The 22391-nt window shown below is 46.1% G+C and overlaps 1 protein-coding gene across 2 annotated transcripts in view; it reads right to left on the bottom strand.

Moving 5' to 3' along the window:
• The window catches only part of LOC146650877 (cyclic AMP receptor-like protein A), a 53581-nt gene that overhangs the window by 9476 nt on the left and 21714 nt on the right, over window positions 1-22391 (bottom strand). For both annotated transcript variants that reach the window (XM_085384141.1, XM_085384140.1), the window contains 3 exons: window positions 20417-20464; window positions 15075-15157; window positions 329-476 (listed from right to left, as the gene is read on the bottom strand). In XM_085384141.1, coding sequence (XP_085240267.1) covers window positions 329-476; window positions 15075-15157; window positions 20417-20464 — 279 coding nt within the window. The remainder of the gene's footprint in view (window positions 1-328; window positions 477-15074; window positions 15158-20416; window positions 20465-22391) is intronic.

The raw sequence follows: 22391 nt of genomic DNA, 5'->3' as shown, positions 1-22391 counted from the left end.
ATGTTTGCATACTTAGCGCTGAACTGTAAGCATTTAACCAAATGCACAGTTTCAACCAGTATAAGCCTCGATTGAGAGCTCGTGTCAGTGCAACAGCCTGATTGGTTCCTCGCGTGTTGGGTTAAATATTTTCAAGTGACACGGACATGTATTTACCTTTATTTTTTGTCACCCAGGATTGATTCGCATCAGTGCAAGTCTTTGAACAGACTACTGTATGCAATCACATGAAAGATGACTGAGTGTCTATTCAAGCGTAACCACTATGTATAAATAGCCTCCAGATTTAAATAACGATGCGGTTCTCACAGGTGTGTGTGAAGTTTACCTGCATGCCAGTTGGGCTCAGGAGGCTCCACCAATCCCTATTCAGGCCAAACACAAAGGCATTGGCCAAGCCGTGGAGTGGTGCCGACAGGACGTGCAGAAGTGTGAGGTAGAAGGACGGTGCTTTAGGGTAGAAGGCGTTATGGAGCCTGGAGGAGGAGGAAAAAAAGAGAAGACAGAGAAGTTTTAAGTTCTCCCGTAAAAAAGTTGTAAATACAGAGACAACTAGGAGCAGAGCTTTAGACGTGACGATGGAGTAATTCAGGGAGAAATCAGAGGGAGAAGACGGCAACGGGGGAAAGGGGAACGGCAGAGAGCGAGAGGTTGATAGAGCAGCAGAAAGAGAGGGAAAGAGAGGCAGAGGACAAGTGAGTGACAGAGTGAGGGACAGGGTGAGAACGAGAAGTAAGTGGCAGAGGCAGAAAAAGGAGAGAGAGAGGAAAAGGGGAGGGCGAAAGAGCGAGTGAGCTTTATATCAGCGTTTAAGAGCCCATTAGGCAGCGTGAGACGGCTGGGCTGACACATTCTTGGCTGCCGCTTCGACAGCACGCAGCACTTTACAAGGACAGGGAGATGTGTAGCGCTCAACTCCCTTCCTCTCCTTCTCACCCCCTATCTCTCATCTCAGTTTCCTACTTCTCCTGACCACAATTTCGCCATCCCATCTTTCCCTTCTTTTTCATTCCGCGCACGTTTCCCCCGCACGCTGCTCGGCCTCACTCAGATATCGCCCCCATTTCTTTGCATTCAGTTTCATCTATCTGGATATCTCATTTTCATCTTGACTCGTGAGAGTGAGCCGCTATTCCTTTCTTTTCAATTTCCTTCCCCGCGCCTGGAAACCTGGGACACGACTAGGAGAAGAACCTGATATTGTATGGTGCGGCTGAGAACTAATGGCTGCCTCTGAGAACGATGCTGCTCAGCCATTAACCCTGGATTAACCTTGTATTAGCGCTGCTCGCTGGGCTAGCCCGCCACTAATGTCTTTTATTGATCTATTAGCGTGAGAATCAAACCGCCGCGCGGCTCATGGCATTTTCTGCATGTGTTGTGTTCTTGGGTTTAGTGTGCAGCACGAACTAAGTGGCCACAGTGGTTGACCTCAGGGTCACCAAAGTCATCTGTGTCTTGGGGGTTGGGTGGGCCACTCTTGTATTGTGGTTGCACAAAGTTACGTGGGACTCTCCAATCACCTATTCCTATGTGACTGTCTGACTCAAAGAGATTTTTTTTCATTAGTTTTTGAAATGACAATTATATTGGGGAAATCTTTAGCAATTTTAACACCGCTGTGCTTTAAATCACTCTCTGTAGCAATCACTTCACAATAGCACCACAAATACTGAGCCATCACTGCACCCTGCACATGAACATGACGAGTCTTCGTGGCTGCAGTGACATCAGCCAGGCTAATAAAAATAACTCCTGGTGACTAACCAAATGTGTTTTATAAAAACAATGTTAAATGTCGTGATGCTATTACATCACTGTCACTTTCTAGTCGCACAGGAGGCAGATAATGTTTTAGAGAATACTACTCAAAAGACAGGAAACTTTCTACTTACAATAACAGGACACTGAAGGCCAGATCAAAAATAAACAAAAAGCTTTGTGTAGTGGAGACGTCCAAAGTAGGTTCAGGGCTTGCAACAGGATTTATTTCCAATAGGAAACACATAAACTTACATTGGCAGGGTTATCCTTCAGAGGAGTTTCATTTGATGGCAGATGGTTTAAGCACTGAAAAGGCAATGGATAAATCCATTTTAACACATTTAAGCACAAAGCAAGCATTGAGAAGCACCCAGGTGCCAGGAAGAGGAGCGACTCTGTTACTTGCCGTGAGAATCAACTAAAATCGGAGCAAATTGATTTATATTTAATATTTGTCATTATTTTTTGGAAATGACTAAAAAAGTTAATGTAATGTCTTACATTTCTAGAGACATAAATAAAATAAAATAAAATAAAAACACTATATATCCCAAACAGGAGTCCTCTCTTTCTTACTGGGGATTTATGCTTCAGCAGGAAATTTGTCACCTCAATGTGAGGGGTGATAATCATAAGCATCAATATAAGGATCTCAGCAAATTTCTGCCTATCAGAAAAAGGAATTGGAAAACTTGAGCAACAAAAATGTTTTACCCCACAAAAACCATGGAGCAATTAACACACAAGTCCACCAGCACAAGCATAAACACTTCGACGTCAGCCACGCACATGGGCCAAACTGTCGGCTCGATTCAGTCTAAATCAGGCCTCAGTAGTAGATGGCATTTCACAATTTTCTGCCCAGTCTGTCAGGACATCATGTCCAGAAAAAAAACAAATAAGAACTACTGAGCTCATTTTTGTGCTTGAGTTCTTTTGTGGATGTAGACTTCTGCTTCTGCATCACGGTCTTGAAAAAGGCTGCGTGCACCACCCATTTTTAGACGGGAAGATTTTGTTCCCGGAGATAAGATGGAGCTCCAGTTGGGATGTCGCAGCTGTATGAAACTAATAGCTGGTGCAGCTTCTTTGGTACACACAGCTGCTTCAGGTGCGCTGTCAACAGCAGCCTCTTACACTACCAGCAGCAGCGATAGCAGAGCCTGAGTTTCTGCTTGATGAAAATATAAACGAGGCGCTGTACATGCTTTTTTCCTAACGTCTGATAACTTCCAAATTAGCCAGCTTTTTCCTCCACCTTGCTCTCGCCAACGTGACAACTAAAAACACAGCGTTGATTTATGTTACCCAAGCGAGATATGATTACAAAAAAACCCTGCATTTTCAAAATATTTTAAGGTTATACGTTTTCGGATCCATTTGTTATTCCTAAACTTAACCTAGCCTGGCCACTCGCACTTTTGTGTCATTACAGTGTGTTTATTTACAGCAAATTCCAACCCGATACTACAATAACGACCGTGAATGTTTTTTATTGTAGTGCATTTGCAGACACGGTTTTGCTAAATCTGCTTTCTGCTTCATTTTCATACAGATAAATTCCCAACCTGCAAGCCACTCTTAAATATGAAAAGAAAAAGATAAAACTTGCAACAGAGGCTATCCATCATTTTAATTGTGGTCTCTTGGAGCAATAATACATAAATGATTATTTTTTCCTGATGTAACCACACTCAATAATCTCAACGTTTAAGTGAAACCAAACTCTGATCCTTAAATGCGTCAATAAAGGCCTTCAGTCACTGGACACGTTAACATAATATTTGCAAATATCAAATCAAGCTTAATTTTTATGATTCAAATAAGCATATCTGACCAATCGGACCGCTGCACATGGCAACAAGTGTGCTGTAGCTCAAAATGTGCACCAGTATTGGATACACAAATAGTAAAATAACACTATTTTACCTCTTACACACAGCTAGATGCTGCGGGTCAATCGGCTCTCTGAAATGATTTCCCCACCTCCTCAGATGTGCTCCCAGCTCTGCCAGCAAGAGTTCAAACTGCCCCACTAACAACATAAAATGTATGGAGGCTATGAAGACATAGGCTCCTTACAGCTGTTACATACACTAACATCTTTTGCTTGAACAACAGTCCAGTTCTTTTTTTTTTTTGATAATTTAAATTCTTTACACGCCATAGAATTTGACTGCTGTCTGCTCATTGCTAATTTAACAGAAACCATGAAGTTTAATGATGCCAAATTCCCTTTTCTAGTATAAATGAACCGACTACAATGTCTGCCAAAATCTTTCGTTATAGAAAACAGGGATGCACGATTCAGTGTTTATTTCTATTTTTTGCCTTGATACTGATCTCGAGTCTTTGTGTATCTGTTTGGCGCACCTTTCTGACCCAAATACTGAAGGTCCAGATTCAAGAACAAATGATCTTTAATTGCCAATATGGATTCGATTTTAAGCTTCTTTGGGCAAATGCAACTGCAGAAATTGAGAACTGCGTAAAGTGTCTCACTCTGTTTGAGTTGGGATGACAGAGAAACTCAGTCTCCTCGTGGTTTATGGTTGTTATTACAAATATGTTTTAAATTGGCATGCCACAGTGGAGGACCGTAACTATGAGAGCGGAGGCTTCAGCTCTGTCAAAACTTAGCCACACACACCAAAATAAAAGGAAAAGGGGAAAGAGTCGTAGTGGCTACAGACGTCATGCCCTGCCTTCACTCCATCTATGCTACAAGCAAGGTACGCCTGGCCATTTGGAAAGGCCTAAGGAAATGTGACTGTTTCATGTACCTGTCACTTTCTAAACAAACACACACACGGCTATGGTCTTTGGCCCCATTATGAAGTCCTAATCAGTGAGCGATCCAGCTATGGTACCTGCAGCCGGCTGAGAAAGGATGGTATCTATGCCATTTTATGAAGGAAACCTGATAGAAAATTAGACTGAAATTCAAATTAGAACAGAATTATTATTATTAAACCAAAGAAGCTAAATGCAACAAATCCTTCTGAGAAAGTCTAAATGGTCCTGAGGGTTCCCCTCTGCTTTACCATCGAGTTGCTCAGAGAATTAATAATTACTCACAAAATGTATTAATTAATTAGTGAAAGCTTAAATTATGCGCTGACAGAACTCTTTTTTTAACAAGTGAATGAAACAGTCGGCACTGGTTGAAAACCAGACTGTTTCCCAACAAAAAAAGACTGCATAAAGATATAAGGGATACATGTCGCCATCTAAGCTTTGAGGATCTATATACCTTTGTGGCACTGTGCCCATATGCTTTTGCCACATTCAGGCATTTTTATTTTTACTTGCATACTGAGGGAAATGCAGACAGTATACCATCACCTGATGCCACGGGCTGGGTTAGGGCATATTGTAAACAGTGTGACAGTAAGCTTAAGCGTGGGAAGAGAGCTTGGTTCACCTCAACTCCAAGCAATTCACAAGAGGTTAGACTTCTTCTAATATTCTCCTGAACGATAGGTAGCACCACTCAAACCATACCGTCATATCAGTATTGATATAGGAAGAGAAGATGTTTTTTCCACAGTCTCACAGAAACTGTTGCACCATCTCCCTCTGTCTGAGCAGTAACTTTTATATCATTATTATGGCAGTAAAAACCATCATGGTCGTACCTCAACCCAGCTGCGATAGCAGTGGTACGATGTGCCAAGTAACAAAAGTCAACAGGTCAAAGAAAAACTAAAACAGCGGTGCATTTGACAGGGAATAAACGGTCACCAAAAGCGACCGGAGAGATGTTGTACTGTAGGGAAGAGAGAGCTCAGTGTGAAAGTGAAGCTGTCAATTTACTTGCCAATCTATGTTCCCACCCTCATCTTTAAGACCACAAGCTCTAGATCACAGGTGTCGAACTCCAGGCCTCGAGGGCCGGTGTCCTGCAGGTTTTAGATGTGTCCTTGATCCAACACAGCTGATTTAAATTGCTAAATTACCTCCTCAACGTGCCTTGCAGTTCTCCACAAGTCTGGTAATGAACTAATCATTTGATTCCGGTGTGTTGACCCAGGATGTTATCCAAAACCTGCAGGACACTGGCCCTTGAGGCCTGGAGTTCGACACCCCTGCTCTAGATAGTGACCTAAAGAATGAGACTGAGAATACAAGCTGCAGAAATCAGTTTCCACTAAAGGATGGCCAGATGTTCTCTTAGTGATAGGGCGAGTTGTGTCGTTTGGCAGGACCCACTACTTTGCCACATAAAACAAAACTAACTGAAATAGATCAGATATCTGACTAAGACGCCTCCTGGATGCCTCCTAGGTAAGATGTTTCGGGCATGTTCTATCAGGAAGACCTAATTCCCGCCGGATGAGCTGGAGAAAGGAAAAGGAGGTCTGGGCTTCTCTGCTTAAACTGCTACCCCCACGATCTGGAATCCAGAGCAGTAGAAAAACGGATGGATGGATGAATGAACAGATGGAAGGATGGATGATTAAGGAGATTTTAGTGTATTTTTTCTTGTCATTTGTGCACATTTTGTTTATTTTTTAGCAGTCTTACAAACAGCTCCTAAAACTTTTAGATTTAAGTTACGCAAACTTTGTCAAAACCAAGCAGGCACATAAACAGGCTGTTGTTTTTTTCCCTTAAAAGCCCAGTGAGAACTGCAGGAGAAAAGCACAGAAGATGATTATGGAGATTCATCCACAAATCTGGTTATAATCCTCTCTTATCCTCTTTTGCAGCGTGAGGTTGCAAGGTTTATTTGCCATTAATCTGTCTCCATTTACCTTCCAACAACCCTTTAAAAAGTTGTGACAGAAAGAAAAGCACAAGTTGAGTTGGCCAGAGGTCGAATATAAACCGGCAACAAGAATCTACCTGCCGTAATTCTGGATAAAGGTGTCGACTAAACGTCTAAACGAAGCTTAAAATAAAACCAACAGTGCAGCCAGTGGAGCGTAGAGTGGCGTATCCTGGTGCTTGTCAGAGTAGGGACCATTTCAGAACTGTTTTCTGGGTTAGCCTACCGCGATATCTCCGAGGACCAGACCAGCTGCTAGTCACATTCATTTCACTTCCCATTAAAGGTGAAATAAATCAGGAGTCCCCATACAACCTCCTAAGAGACGCAGGAAACACACACACAAAGACACACACACGGACACGCACGAAGAGGAAGTTGGACACATGTGGATACACATAAACACACATCACTGCCCGTGCGTGTGCAAAATAGGTGTCTACATTCAGTCTAACCTGGGTCACATACGCCGAGAATGTCAGAAGGAGAGGAAATGCAGTGGATGTGTGTTTGTGTGAGCGGCTGTGTGTGTGCGCCTGCCTGCGTATGTGTGTCTCTCTGACAGCACAGCGGTGAGAGTGAGTGGGTCTGTGTGAAGGGGGGCTATTTCTGGCGTCTCATTTTTTTTTTCCTGCTGCCGCAAAGAAACACGATCGGCGTCCGGGAAACGAGAGCTGGCAGCAAGCAATCATCTGCCTGCCACACACAAACACACACACACACAGACACATGCAGGCGCACACACATGCGTGCGCACACACACAGACACACACACAGACACACACACAGACACACACACAGACACACACACAGACACACACACAGACAGCACCTCGCAGCGCTGAGCAACACGCGCCATGGCAACGGAACAGCCGCAATTAGAGGCGAAGAGCCTTTCCCCTCCATCGAGGGAGAGACGGAGAGCAAAATGAAAGGAAGAAAAAGAGCAGGCGAGGGGGAGAGAAAGGGAGACAGGAAGGCGGGGGGAGGGGGGAGGCTGGGCAGAGACGAGTGTCAGAGAAACGGCGCTGCACAGGAAGGAGAGAAGGGAGAGCGGGAGCGAAAACGGAGAAGACGATAAAAGAGGTGAAAACGTGGAAGAGTGAGGAGGCCGTGGAGGGGAACGAGGGGCCGAGAGCGATGGAGGAGGAGGAGCAGGGAAGAGGGCAAAGGGGTGAAGGAGCGAGGCTGAATGAAAAAGACTAAAAAAGAAGCCGAAGAGGCAGAGAGAGAGAAGGGAAGGGAAAGAGGAAGAGGAGGAGTAGGAGAGATATCTAAAAAGACAGATTGCAAGACATGAGTGAGACAAACAAAAGAGATTACGTGCGAGAGAAACCAAGATAAGACACGGGGGGGGGGGGGGGGGGGGGGGGGGGGGGGGGTTGCAAGGAGGTTAGATAGAGAGAAGGGAGAGATGGAGAGGCTGGTGGAGGCGTGCGGAGGATGGGGGAGGATGGTAGGGGGTGGTAGGCTGTTTCTCCTGTGTGAGCCAGGCTAATGAAAGATGAATGAGGGAGGCAGTGGTGAGAAGGAGAGTGTGGCTGCGGGCGATGCCTGGCTGAGCTGCTGTGTGCGCGCGTGTCGGGGTTTTGTGTGTGCGGCGTAGTTGAGCAAGTCTCACAAAAGGGATGATGCTGTGTACACAATATCGGGAGCAAATGGTCAACAACAATAAACACGAAGACACGCTTCTGCGCTCACGCTCGCGGGCGCATGTAGCCTTAAGTCTCAGCCTGCTGCCACCTGTAAGCATGCAGTCAATCATTAGTACTCGCGCAGCGTCTCCGAAGCCTCGCTCACTTATTCAGACCTTCCATCTATCAAGCTGTCACTCACTCTTTGAACCCGTCTATCTCACCTTCCGCATTCTCTGCAAAATCCCTCATTTACTGCCTCTCCCTATCTCCTCCAATATCCCACCCTGCCAGTCTATACCACTTTCCTTCCCTCCGTTTCCATTTCCTCCTTCTATCAGCGTTCACCTTTTCTTTTTCTTTTTTTTGTCTGCCTCTAATTGTTGTGCCGAACATCCTCAGAGCTGTGGGTGAAACGCACTTAAAACAGCTTGGACGAGAACTCCTTCCCCAGAGTGGAGGGCAGCCAGACAGAGAAGTCATCCTGAACCCGATTGCACTTCCTCCGCTCTATGACTGACTGCCTTACTTCTTTTTTTTTTTTCTTCTTCCCTCCAGACAAATCACATGCTTCGCAGTGCCCAAACAAGGCTCTCATTCTCCCTGCGGTGCCGCTGCTGACAGCGAATCAGAACTTTTCTTTGACTAGAAAGTCTAATTCTGTAAAATTGAATTTGATATCTAAGATAAATTATAGGTGGGACAAAATCAATGCAAGTATAGGACAGTAAAGAAGGAGATTTATATATAATTTTTTAAATGTATGCCAAGCTCACATGATATTCTACTGCCTTTCCTGAAGGTTTCAGAAAGATTTTAGCTTTTAAGCCCCTAAAACTAAATCCAGCTCAAAGGTTTCTATTATATCTATATTTCTAAAACATTTAGAAAGACAAACACTAATCTCAAACAGAGAGGATGAAAAATGAACTAGACATTGTCACAGTTTATTTTCGTCTAATTATTCTTCACAGTGCTTCGAGCCATGATAGCCTTTTAAAGGACTCAAAATATGGTAGAATCCACTTGTTGAATCCAGATTCTTCACACGTAAAAACTCTAATCTTTGTGGTTTTTCCTCTCAATAATCTCAATAGACAAAGCAATAAAGAAGATTTTTTTTAAACACTCAACACTGGGTTTTTTAAACTCAGTGCCTGAAATTCATTTACATAAAGCTTGACCTGTTGATCCGTTGGTTGCTTGCGTCTCTTTGATACATGTGTGGTGGCCTTTAGGGCAGCAAAAACCCAGGACAGGTTTTTCTTTGTACAGTGACAACATGTGATCAACCGCGCAAACGTGTGTTCAGCTCTATTGCTTGGGAACTATCTGCTAGAGGATGGTGCGCTTTATCTTCTTTCTCCTGGGTGTAACGACACGTAGATGAAACCACGGTCTGCATGTGCGTCGTGCTAGTGTGTCTGCATGCGTGTGCGCTACAACTGAAAACTGGAAGATGATCTACTTTGAGCATAAGGTCAATATGGGTGTAAATGCTCCCATTATAGACAACTGCACATGCTTGGTCCAAACACGTTCATTTTTGCCAAAATTTCTGGAATAATCCTGAAACACATAAACAGGCACACCTGCATGGGATGCGCACACACACACACACACGCACGCACACACACGGTAACAGACAAAGCGGCATACACAGACCCCAGGGACTAAAGCGGCTAACGTTCACCAACAGAATAAAACCCAAACAAAGAGACATCCTGTTTCCTGGAACACAACACCGCTCAACGCACTGTGCTGGGAGCCAGTAAACGCACGCACACACACACACACACAAACAAAATCTCTTCGTGCATCGAAGCATACGTGTTTCCCTGCACCTGATTCATGTACCTGCATGTGTCTGTGCGTCCAGTGATGCCACTGGCTGTGCCTCAGAGTGTTTGTGCGAGTCAGTTCGTCCTTGTGAGCGGCTGTGGCTAGAAGTGTGTCCGTGTGTGTAGGGGTGGGTGCGCGTGTGTGTGTGTCTGTGAGAGAGAGGAGGGAGGGAGGGAGAGCAGATGATAGAGTAGGCTTTAGCTATTCCCTGGAGTGTGAGGCAGCGTTTACGGCACTCGCAGAGCAGCCAGAGTGATGAATATTTAAAGACGTGCCTGAAAGAGCAGAGGGAGGGGGAACAGGGTATGTGTGGGTGCGTGTGTATGTGTTTATGTTTGCATACGGCAGAGTGTGAGGGAGGTTATCCAGTATCTCCTTTAGGTTTTGCATGTGTATACCATATGCATATGTGTTCATGTGCATATACACCAGAATGACCCTGTATGCCTATATATGGATATTTGTCTACATGACCTACATGTATGTAAGAGCAGTCAGGTCAGTACATTTCAATGTGTTGGGGTCATGCAAATGTGTTTGTGTGTTCTGCTGGTGTCATTTACATGTATGCAAAGAGATACATGTTACAACTATGTTTCTACTTCAAAACTGAAAATTCAGCCTTGGTGTGTGTGTGTGTGTGTGTGTGTGTGTGTGTGTGTGTGTGTGTGTGTGTGTGTGTGTGTGTGTGTGTGTGTGTGTGTGTGTGTGAAGTACACACAGCCCTGTAGACCATCTCGCCGTCTCGCTAAATGGGGATGAATAGCGGAGAGTCACTGCTGCTCAATGGGAGACGAATGGCTGTGTGGCTCTCCGTCTCCAGCTGCACACCAATCACTGCCCGTGATGCAAATACAAGTGTGCGCATGCAGGCGCGCACAGTAGGCATGGTCACATAACCACCAAATATTATGTGGGTCGAACAGCTGTCTGTGGCTACGCTATCGCACAGGCAATCGGGTTGCTCAAAGAGCATGACATCTGATGCTACAGACAGGTCAGATTTGCAAACATTGATGTTCTCTGTGTGTAAATAGGTTAAAATAAAATGTCAAAATTAAAGGATTAGAGGTTTCACTCTTAAGTATGTGCTTTCTTAAAATGTTAACTTTCACTCTGCGCAATTACAGTTTAAACCAAGCTAATCTCAACTTTAGTGGCAAATCCCTATAGACTGTCATGTCACTCCTGCAAAACCGCAAATCAAAGCATCCCAAAAAAGACAAGAATGGTTCATTTTGCCTCTAGATCTGAAAAACAAAACAAAACACCACTTATCTGCAAGTTATATCAAGTTCAAAACTTATTTTAGCAAACAGGACAACGCTGCCACTCTTACACTGTAAATTGAAAGTGAGGCGATGGATAAATAAAGAAGGCTTGCAGACAAAGAAAGATGAGAGTTTGGAACCTCACATACTGCCTTTCAGCACCAGCTTACTTGTTCAAGTAAACAAAATACACCACAAAAGATAGTAAGGGTATACAGTACGAACCACACACCAGACTAGACACACACGCACACACGGGGAGTCACAAACACACGTCCATATGCGCTGAATGCAAGATATTCCGAGAAGCGTAGAGGCAAGGAACGGAAGGAGGGGACTGTAGAAAGGGAAGAGAAAGCAGGAGTGAGAAAGAGAGAGGGAGAGCAAGAGCGCATCCTGGGATGCAGAATGCCGAATACAGTGTGATAAGAGTTAATGTATCCCCCCCACGCCCCTCCCTCCATCCCTCCCGTTTGGCTCTCTCTTTCTTCCTCCCTCCATCCATCCCTCCCTCCCTCCCTCTCTCCTCCTCCCCCGCCTCCTCCCCGTTCTCTTTGAGGGATGAATAATAACTGCTGCTCTGAGATTTCCTCCCTCGTTTTTCAAAGCGCAGAGCGGAGATGGGGAAGGTCTGCCTGGCCCGGGTAGCGCGTGTGCGCACACACACAAAAGTGCAGACACGCACTGAAGCACACACAGATGCGTGCGCACACTGTCTTGTTCTCGCTGCTCGCCTGGAGCAGGGAAATCAGATCTCCTCCAGAGAAAGACGAGTGGGGGTGTAGGGGGGCTAGGTGCTGTAGGGAGCCCATACAAAAAAAATAAATAAATAAAAAAATAAAAATCTTGTGCTAGCACCGTATAGGCCTATACACACACCACGAAAACCACACAGACAGCACTGAGTGAAACCAAGAATAACTAGGAGGATGCAAGCTACCTCCTGGAGCGGCAGGGTGAACTCAAGGTTACAGACACATCACCGGTTCAAGCCCTGCCGCCAGGGCCAATCTATCCACGCTGAAGCGCCCCCCTGCACAAGGCGCGTAACCCTGATTGCTCAAAGCCAAGCGGCTTTGAAAACTGGAGCTGCAGCTTCAAGACAAAGCTGTAAAGAAAAAGAAGGGGAGAGAAAAAAAAAGCACTGAATGGTAAGGCCGATTTGGTGGTGCGCTTTGGTGTTTAAAAGGGGATCGGGGTGCTTTTGAGGAGAGCAAGAAGTCTTGGCAAAAGACGAGCAGGCTGTCCGGGAGGAGCACTTGCACATCAAGCTGCGACGCACCACAGAAATCGGCAGCTAGGTTCCGAAGAGAGGGCTTATTTATGCAAACAAGCGTACAAGCGCGCACAGTAGGAATCTAGACAAGCCTTGTAAACAAACACACACCCACACCATAAAGCACACAGGGGAGGCGATGTGAGAAGCAGACTGTGAAAACTCTAGTCGTGCCCAGGCAGTGCTTACACACACACGCACACAGACGCACACACACACAGACGCACACAAAGAGCCGAGAGAGACTGAAGTGGGAGAGCGCGAGAGAAAGAAGGAGAAGGAGAAAGGGGAGGAGAAGGAGGAGGGATGAGTGCGAAGGTGCGAGTGTCTGGTGCTACTTTTGTGTTGCCAAATGAGGGCAAGCGAATGAGTGAGTGCGAGAGAGCGAGAGAGCGAGCGTGTGAGAGAGATGGATGTGTACGGCGAAATGACGTAAAATGGCTTGTCCGTGCGAGTGTGTGCAAGCGCGGGCGACACGAAATAGGAGCGTTTTCCCATTTCAATTCGCAACAGCTGGTGTCGAATTAACACATTTACCAGAGTGCATTTGGAACAGATTAAAATTGCGTGTGGCGTGTGACTATGTGCGTGTATGTGTGTGTGTTTGTGTGTGTGTGGCAGCAGCAGATGAGGGCCAAAACAAGAGTGTGTTTGTGTGTGGGAGTGTCTGTGTATTAACGCAATGGATCAGGGCAGGGAGAAATGGCACAGAGAGAGAGAGAGCAGCAGAGAGGGTTGCACAGCGAGCGAGCGAGAAAGAGAGAGCTCTACCCGACGGCTTTAGCTGCTGCCCTGGGCCGTCTCTCTAAGCCCTGTTTAGGAGGCTTTGGAGCTCAGATAGAAATAATCCCCCACTCAGACACACACACACACACACACGCGCTAGGCATGCACACACAAAATAAAAAACGCACGCACGCAAACACATGGGAGCTGTCGCGGGCAGACGCGAAGAAGCACACACTCCGGTTGAGGCGGACAAACAAGTGCGCACGCATTCACGCCGACACACACACACACACACACACACACACACACACACACACACACACACACACACACACACAGGGGAACAAGCAGAGACAGCACATTCGCCTCGACATGAAACCAACCACCCACCCACGCGCACGCACGCTCTCATATACAACAAAACACACACACTAAGGCTGTCTGCCGTGCGGAAGCAGAGCACAGCGACATCGGCACGACACCGTGACAAACACTTTACACACTCCAGCACTCAGCAGAGGGGAGGGAAGGAAGGAGGGAGAGATGGAGAAAGAGAGGAGGAGGAAGAGGTGGAGGATATGAGGCAGGGGGAGGGAGGCGAGTGAGTAGGGGAAGGGGAGGGGGGGGGGCTAACAAATTAATAGGAGCCGGAGATATATACAGCCAGCGCTGCTGAACGGGGGGGGAGGAGGAGGAGGAGGAGGACGACGAGAGAGCAATTCATTCCCGTTTTCTACTCGTTCGCTCTCTGGAGAAAGGCAGAGCCGAGCTGAGCGAGAGCGTATTTGCTCAAGAGAGGGGAGAGAGAGAGAGAGGGGGGCTTTGTGTCGCTGAGGAGAGGAAAAGTGGAGGAGGAGGAAAAAGGGAGGGAGGGAGGGGGTGGAGTGGGGTGACATAAAAACACAGCAGCAGAAAGATGGAGCGCCTGAGCAAGGAAGAGTGAAAATAAGAGGACAATAACAAAGACTTTTTGAGCGTAAAAGAAGGCGAGAGGAAGGGAAAGTGGCATTAAGGGAGGGAAAGGGGGTGGTGTGTGTAAGGTTGGGGGGGGGGGGCAGCGTTAGCGCAGGATGCAGTTTGTCATCTTCATCAGCCGACAGCCGGGGCACGGGAGGAAAGGGTCTGGAATGGATGGAGAGAAGGGAAGGGTGAGGTGGCGAGCAGGGCGGGGGGGGGGGGGGGGGGGGGGTGATGGGCAGTGTTTGAGCAGAGCTTTTGAAAGACGTTGACCCTGTAATTGACCTGTGTCTCCGCCTACATCGCCGTGGCGACAAGCAGAGCCGCTGCAGCTAATCACTTAGTAACCCTGACCTGTCAATCACACCAGTGCTGTGTTGAGATGGGGAGGGGGGGGGGCAAATAAATGAAAAAGGAGAGGGAGGGAGATGAGGAGTAAGGAAAGGAAGGGAAAGGAAAGGGAGGGAAGGAGTAATAACAGCGCTGGGGTTATCATTTACTGGACCACCCGCCTCCTCCCACCCAACCCTCAGCCGACGAAGCTCAGGTTTTATAAAAGCCAATAAAACGCTCTATACCTCCATCTCTCTCTCTCTCTCTCTCTCTCCCTCTCACACACACACACGCACGCCCTCCTTTAGCGTTCAACTGCTACGAACGGAAAGAGGGAGAGCAGTGCTTTCCGAGAGTTAAGATAACAGAGAGAGCTAAAGAATGGGAAAGGCACATCAGGGCTTGGAGGGTGGGAGGAGATAAGATAGCAGAGTGAAGCCCCCATGCAAATAAAACAACAGAGTTTATAGCTGCACAGGTGTGTGTCTGTGTGTTACCTGTTGATGAGGGGAAAGATGGACACGAGCAGGTAAACTGAGGGATACCACTTCAACGGCTTGATCTCCTCCGCCAAGGAAACCTAGATGAGAGAAAATTGGCTGCTCACCCATGTAGAGAAACTCAAATGCTCACGTTAATGCTCTCGTCTCGCCTTTGCGTCGCGCACATACACGTGCACGCGCAGCGTCAGTGTCTTCACTGGAAGATCAGAGCGCAGGGGCGAGAAACAAAGGCCAATTAAAACCTAATAAAATATTAACCTGCTGATAATACGCAACATCCACACAGTTATGAGAAGAAAGCGGGGATTTCAATTAAACGAGAAGCAAATACTTTGCAGCAAATGTGAAGGGGATGAATTCAATATCTCGTGGACAAGCTGAGAGGAAGACAGAGACATGCTGCAGCAGCAGCTAAAAGTCGAGGAGGGGGGTGAGAGGCTGGTGGTGGAGAGCTTTTACAAGCCGTTATCTAATTCCCGGGAGAGGAGGACTCTTGCGTCCGGAAGAGGCTGAGAAGCGCGGCCCCTGGATTGATTTTCTGCGCTGTGCTGTTTTTTCGCCCCCCTCCTCCTCCTCAAGGCTAGGTCGCAGCAGCGGAGCCAGCGCAGAGCCTCCTTCTCTTTCTTTCTCCCTCTCTCATACACACACACTTACACACAGTCGGAGCCAGGAGGCAGGCCCACAAGCTCTGGTCTCTACCCCCACATGGAGGAAATTAATTACTCACCAGAAAAACCCTGAGGCAGTCAGGCTCTAACGCAAGCATTTTAAACAATTCAGATGAAATCCAGTGGTATTTTATCTTACGCATATATGCGTGTGTGTTCTTGAGGGGGGTACCGAATGCAAGAGGCGGTGTTTCACTGTGTGAGAAAGGCTGGCTGTATGTGATCTACTGAACAGAGACCAGTCGTATTACCACATCACTGTCTTTAACAGCACAACCCCAAGGCAAAAACCAAGCTCAGCCCGATTAGCATCTATTATCACGGGAAGCCCTGTCGTCACTGGCCGTGTCAAGATCTGCCAATTGCTAACTTGTGTGTATGGTGTGTGTATGGTTGGGCACTTGAGTGTACGCATACTGCAAAGAATTTTGCAACGTGGAAGAGGAAAAGGACAGCCTGAAGGATGCTGCATGCAAAAGGCAATTTGTGGCTGTGTGAGCATGTGTGTGTATATTTTGGGGGGAAAAAATAAATCCAGAAAAAAAAACAACTTCAAAGACTGCTTGGAGCCAAGTGATCTCAGATCAGATTTCGGTGAGGCGTAGAAACAGGCATTTGAGGAATTTCAGTGAGCCAAGGAAAGGGTGCAGAAGGGTTGAAGAGAAACAGGAAGAGTGTGGGTAAAGTGCCTCCGCTGCCTCGTGTTTTTAATCACAGTCCTCCAGTGTCAGAGGCCCCTGCGCTGCTTGGGAAGCAGAGGGGGGAATGAAACCGTAATTATGTGAAGAGGGCGCAGCGGTCCCAACGTTAATGACACACGCTAGATTACAGACAGCAATCGGGAGCGACCCATCCCCTCCACCACCAAGCACAGCACTCACCCGGGCTTGCGCTCGTCTCAGGAAAAACTTCCTCTAAAAATAAGAGGATCGGGTTTACTGAGGGCACTTTAGCATTAAATTCAAGGACTTTTTAAAGGATTTTTGGGAGTAAAATTCAGGAACTAAAACTGAATAACATAATAGATGGAAAATGTTTCTCCTTAAAAAGCTGTACCACATAAGGCGCAGCAGCAGCATCTGCTGCAGTATTTCAGACTTTCAGTTACAACTTTTAAGCCAACATGGCTGAGAAGACCCGAAAGTGCTCTTTTGCTGATTATTTTTATCTTGAAGATGTCAAACGTTGCCGATTCTTTGAATTACTGTGGTTTAGTAATGATGCAAACAGACACTCCTTTGTTGTGCATTCATTCGTAACTGATTACACTTCTGATAAAAAAAAATAAAAAAAAACTTGGCTAGGTTTACAAGAAAACGGCGACTGATTACAATCCACACAGCTTCATCGCTGTAGGCTGAACACAGAAAAGTCACCAGCATCACTATCGGTAAATTTTGCCGGCGAACTGGCCAGCTCAAACCCTCAGGTGTGTGTGTGTGTGTGTGTGTGTGTGTGTGTGTGTGTGTGTGTGTGTGTGTGTGTGTGTGTGTGTGGCTGTGCTGAGCTCTGGGTTTTCCCCTCGCAGCTGAGAGGTTTGCTGGATGAGGGTTTGGGTCAAAATATTGCATCATTTATTTGCAGCTTGTGCATAAAAAAACGTTTAAGACAGGACATACTTTTGAGATAACTAACATTTAAAATAGAGCAGTGGAAGTTGGAAAGCCCGGTTGTTAATGACTGTGTCATTGCTTGGCTGCTTTTGAGCACAGTGGGGATTCTCGGCCTGTGTCTTTGGCCGGCTTTTGCATGCTGCATCACGTATGATGCTCACCATATCTAACATATCACGATACAGTGATTCTGCAATATTTAGGCTATTACAAGGCAGTCGTCAAAAATACATTATGATATCTGTGTTAGATTAGCATGCATTAGTATGCATGCTGTCATTATCTATGTATGAACTTTATTATACATTTTAAAAATAATTAAATTAATTAGCTCTTTAATTTGACTTGTGCCACTGTCTGCTTTTTTCCTCTTCTGTGAACTGCTTCATCTTCTTTGAAAGTTATTTCACTTATATTCATTTTACTACCATTAATTTGATAAGCCTGACTTATTAAATAGCGACTTTGGTAAGTGAAGCTGGTGGGGAATCCTTTTAGACACCCTGTGCGTTTAAATATAGAGATGTCTGGCGGCAGGGCATCGATAACGTAACACAAGAGGAAGAACTGCTTTAGTAATATTGTGTTCCAGCCATATATTTGTATATCACTGCTGATCGTTTAACAGCTGGACAGCTGATCCCTTAAAAAAAGGAGGCATGTGTGTTTTGTCAAAAAGTCAAACGTCCTACTGAGAGCCCTTAAGAGAAAAACCACATACTATTCCCTTTTGCTGGCCAAGAATAAAATAAAAAGTTGATAGACCAATTAGAATACACACACATAGAGCGTACCCTCAGTGGTTTGCAAGGTTGTGCATGCATGCGCACACACACACACACACACACACACACACACACTTGTATAGACATAAAAGTAGAGGCCACTGCATTGTTACTCAAGGCAAAGCTTGTGTGGATCGGTAAACAAACATCTTGAGAAGATAACGAACAAGCGACTTGCTGTTTGCTCAGCCAGTTTTGTTGCTACCCGACGGGACTGAGCTGCTGTGTGTGCAGTTGTGCAAATGTATTTAAACGTGCGCACGCGCGCATGTGTGAGGGGTGCTGAAAAACCGTCATCCGAATATCCTCTCGTTGACCTGTGCCGCTTCAAAACCTTGTGGCAATCATGTGTGCTCATGCATGAACACAAACAAATTGCTCAAGAAATACACACACACACACACAGATGGGTCACAACATGTGACTTACAGCACTGATAACTGCCAGCGCTAGTTACGTACGTCACCACTCCAGCCAGATGCAGACGCACATGCACTCAGACAGCGGGAGGGGGGATGATGCTGCGCTGAGTCAGGGAGGAAAAAAAAAAGGGTTGGGAAATGCGTGTGGACACAGGGCATTAGGGGTTTGAGTGTATGTGTGCGTGTGACAGTAACAGAGAATGTGTGAGGCACAGAAGGAGGGAGACGTGGCAGAGTGAATGGAAATCACCAGAGCCAGCGGTCTTCAGACACCCAGCAGGAATCGCTTTCTCTAGTTTACACCTGCTGCTACACACTCGTACACACATGAGCAGGAGCTCACTGGTTTGGCAAGCACAATCTGGGAGGCTGTTGTTGTTGTTTTAAAGCATCGCAGCGCGGGCATAAACTCTCATAAATATTCATGTCCATGAACCTGGCTTGCTGCTTTATTCATGCTGGGTATGAGCACAACAGTGAGAGAGACAGCGAGAGAGGGGGTGAGAAAGACAGAAAGAGAAAGACAGGGAGAAAAAGAGAGAGAGAGCGTGAAGTGAAAGGCAGGGAGAGAGGAAAAAAACAGATGGAAATGAGCGGAGTGACCGGGAAAGAGAAATACGAGGAAAGAGAGTGTGATAAAAACCACTGCTGACTTATTTACACTCTGTGCTACACATAGCAATTAGCCCACATGAAGACCGTGTGTGTGTGCATTTATGTGTGTGTGGTCACACATTCATGCACACGCGACTCCGCTTAAGGTTACGCCAGTTCACCGTGCAGTAATTATGTCTGCCACTTAGGGGCAGCATCTACATAACCTTAACCCTAACCTGCCCTCCGACACCTCACCCTGCTGGGCGGAGTGGCAACACCAAACAAGGAGGAGGGCGGAGGGAGTGCGAGGGATTGCTGCTGCTAGTTTTTCCTACTATGCATTAGTCATATTGTTTCAATAGCACCTGGTTAGGGAGAAGTAAGGCTTTATAGTCTTCCTGGTGAACAATGCATCATGAGCAGTCAATGAACCAGGTAAAAAGACGTGGCAAAAACCTGTTTAACGATCCACTTTCTAATACCAGGATTTTCAAGAAATCTACTTTTGTTCAGCTTTTCCAAACTCTGTGTCTCACAAGAGATGAGAAAATTGTTAAAAATCAAAGTAGCGGAGACAAGAGGCTTTTAATTTTCAAGTGCAGGTCAAGCATCTTAGATTTCCATCATGCAACCAGCTATTTCATAAACCCTTCCTGCCTACATCCTTTATTTAATTTCTGCAATATTTTGTGTTTTGTGGCAACACTATGAGAAGCTTGCAGAACTGACTGTCCTCACATTTAAACAGTGGCTCCATTGTGTAGTGGTTTACACATTTAAATAAAGTTATGTCTCCAGTCACGTTGAGTCCTGCTGCGATCGGAAAAATTACTTTCGCGAGATAGTTCTGTTCACGTATAACCCAGCACTAATGTGTAAAATCAGTGAAGTGCCCCTTCAGACTAGGCTAGGTTAACCCTCTCCCCAATTAATTTTCCCTTTTTCTATTCCCCTTATTTCTCCTCCTCCTCATGTCGCACTTCTCAATCTGTCTTGATTTACACCTATCTCCTGCTCCATTTAAAAATGAAGCTTAAACACACCTTTACGTGCATGCACACATTTATATACACATACACAAGAGCTCACACAGGAATAGATTTGAGAGGTCAAATTGCTCCCTGCTGTGTTTGACACCTACCCAGCGTGAAGGCAAGAGCTAATCCTACAGACACGCTAATCCTCACATTCTGTGTTTATACGTGTACATGTGCGTGTATGTGCTAAGAAATTTGATGGTCAGACCATTACCTTGCGCCTCTCTCGCTCTGGGTTGAAAGTTCCCAGCCATGACTGCATCTGTGCAGAAAAGACACAAAATAGGAAGAAAGAGGTCAGGGCAGCTAAAAAGCAGGGGAAAAAAAGAAAAATTGCAGTGATTTTCCGATTTTAATCAGATGGGTTTTCCTAGTGAGGAGTGACATTGTGCTTAGAGGTCATTGCCTGCAGTGAGAAACCTGAACAAATATCACACTGACTACCACATCAATGCAAAATCCCACCACCTTCTCACACGCCTCAGCAAAATTACCCAATTCACAACCGAGCGCACAGCTTAGAGGCAGAAGGGAGCTCTTAAACAGCTCCCAGCATCTTGCAAAAAAAAACCCTGATCAGCTTCAGTGCACACAATTTGACAGAGGAAGAAGAAAACAAGGCGGAGGGTAGGGGTGTGTGTGAGGGGGTTGCGTGGGGGAGCGAAAAAAGAGAATTTTGTTTAGAAAAAAGTGTCGGGAAAAAAAGAAGTGGAGCAAACATGGCAGACACGAGGCCTTTGGAAAGAACGTGGGAATAGTTTTCGCTCTTCCTCTGCGTCCTCTCTCGGGGGAATGAATGGAAAATGTCAACAGGCAGGCGCAGGAACACACATGCACACAACCATGCACAGGACTGGGGATTGGCGATGGTGGGATAGGAGGGAGGGGGCTGTATGAAGCCAGAAGGTTTATGTAACCCAAGACATCAGAGACAAATCTCTGGAGGCCCTGTGCGAGCTTCATACGCATGAACAAAAAGGCAGCATGAACAACATGCACTAACAGCTCTTCTATTCTGCTATTTATTAACTCAATGTTGCCATGGTTTCTCGGTGCTGACGTGATTGTCATTGTAAATCTATGCATGACCGTGGTGTTTGTGCAGTGCGGGAAAAAAAAAAAAAAAAGGACAGCCGTTTGGTCATTAGATTCAACTTGTTTCCACAGCAGCCCTCTGCTGCCCAGCTGAGCACCGCTATCCATCAAAATCAACAAACGCTGATAATAAGTGGCAATATCATTAGGCTTTGGCCAGGTCTCCACATACCCGGCTTTCGTTGCAGTCTCTCTTAAGCCACGCTACTGAAAGGGAAGCGGTTATGCTAGTGGCGTGTTGAGGGGTGAGGGCTGGAAGGAAGGGAGTGGACATGTACAAATTGCATCTGTAAAACAAACACACTCCCAGAGCTCTCTGTGTGGCCCGAAATGACTCATTAGCCTTCAAATCCCTCCAGTTATTATGAGCTCGCACAGCCACTCAGAATGTGTCCTGTTTCTTTTTGTTTTGTTTTGTTTTGTTTTTTTAAACAATCTGGGTGTAAAGGACTTGGAACCCCCTCCCTCGCCACGCCCATCTGCCTCGGTGAAATCGGAAGGTGGAAAAACTTCTCCGTCCAGCTAACATCCCACCTCTCCTCACTCAGCCTATTCGTCTCTATCCCTTTCTCCATAGCGTCGCCACCTACCCTACTTTCAAAGCTTTTGAAATTCTTTCAAGTGAGACAGCCTGCAGCTGAAAAGAGATAAGGCTTGAGCTCTTCATAAATACGACAGAGAAAGCAAAACGGCAGAGTGAAAGGGGGAGACAGACGCGGAGGGGGAAAGGAAAAGGGGGGGGGAAGAGAAAATGAGCGGGAACACAGAGAGAGAGAGAGAGAGAGAGAGACAAATGAATGCAAAAAAGGGATTCAGAATAAGGAAGGTGGGAAACAGATATAGAGACAAGAGGTAGAGGGAGTGATAGCTGAATACTGTGAGCTGAATGAGTTATGAGATGCAGGTTGGAAACCAGCGACATTCATTCATTCTCTTTATCGCAGGCGTGATAAAGAGTGTAGTCTCTTTCCCGTTCCCTGCCTCTCAGCTACCTGCTGTCTGTCTCCGTTGTCGTCTTCCTGCAGCCTGGCTATCTGCAGAATCTCTCTCACTCCACCGTTCCCTGTGCAGCCCAAGCAATGAATGCTAACATT

The sequence above is a fragment of the Rhamphochromis longiceps genome, linkage group LG16 (genome assembly GCF_057381845.1).
Source record: "Rhamphochromis longiceps isolate RC_006_pf linkage group LG16, R_longiceps_female_GT1.1, whole genome shotgun sequence".
In the NCBI taxonomy this organism is placed as follows: Eukaryota; Metazoa; Chordata; class Actinopteri; order Cichliformes; family Cichlidae; genus Rhamphochromis; species Rhamphochromis longiceps.
This window is presented reverse-complemented; position numbering and strand designations above follow the sequence as displayed.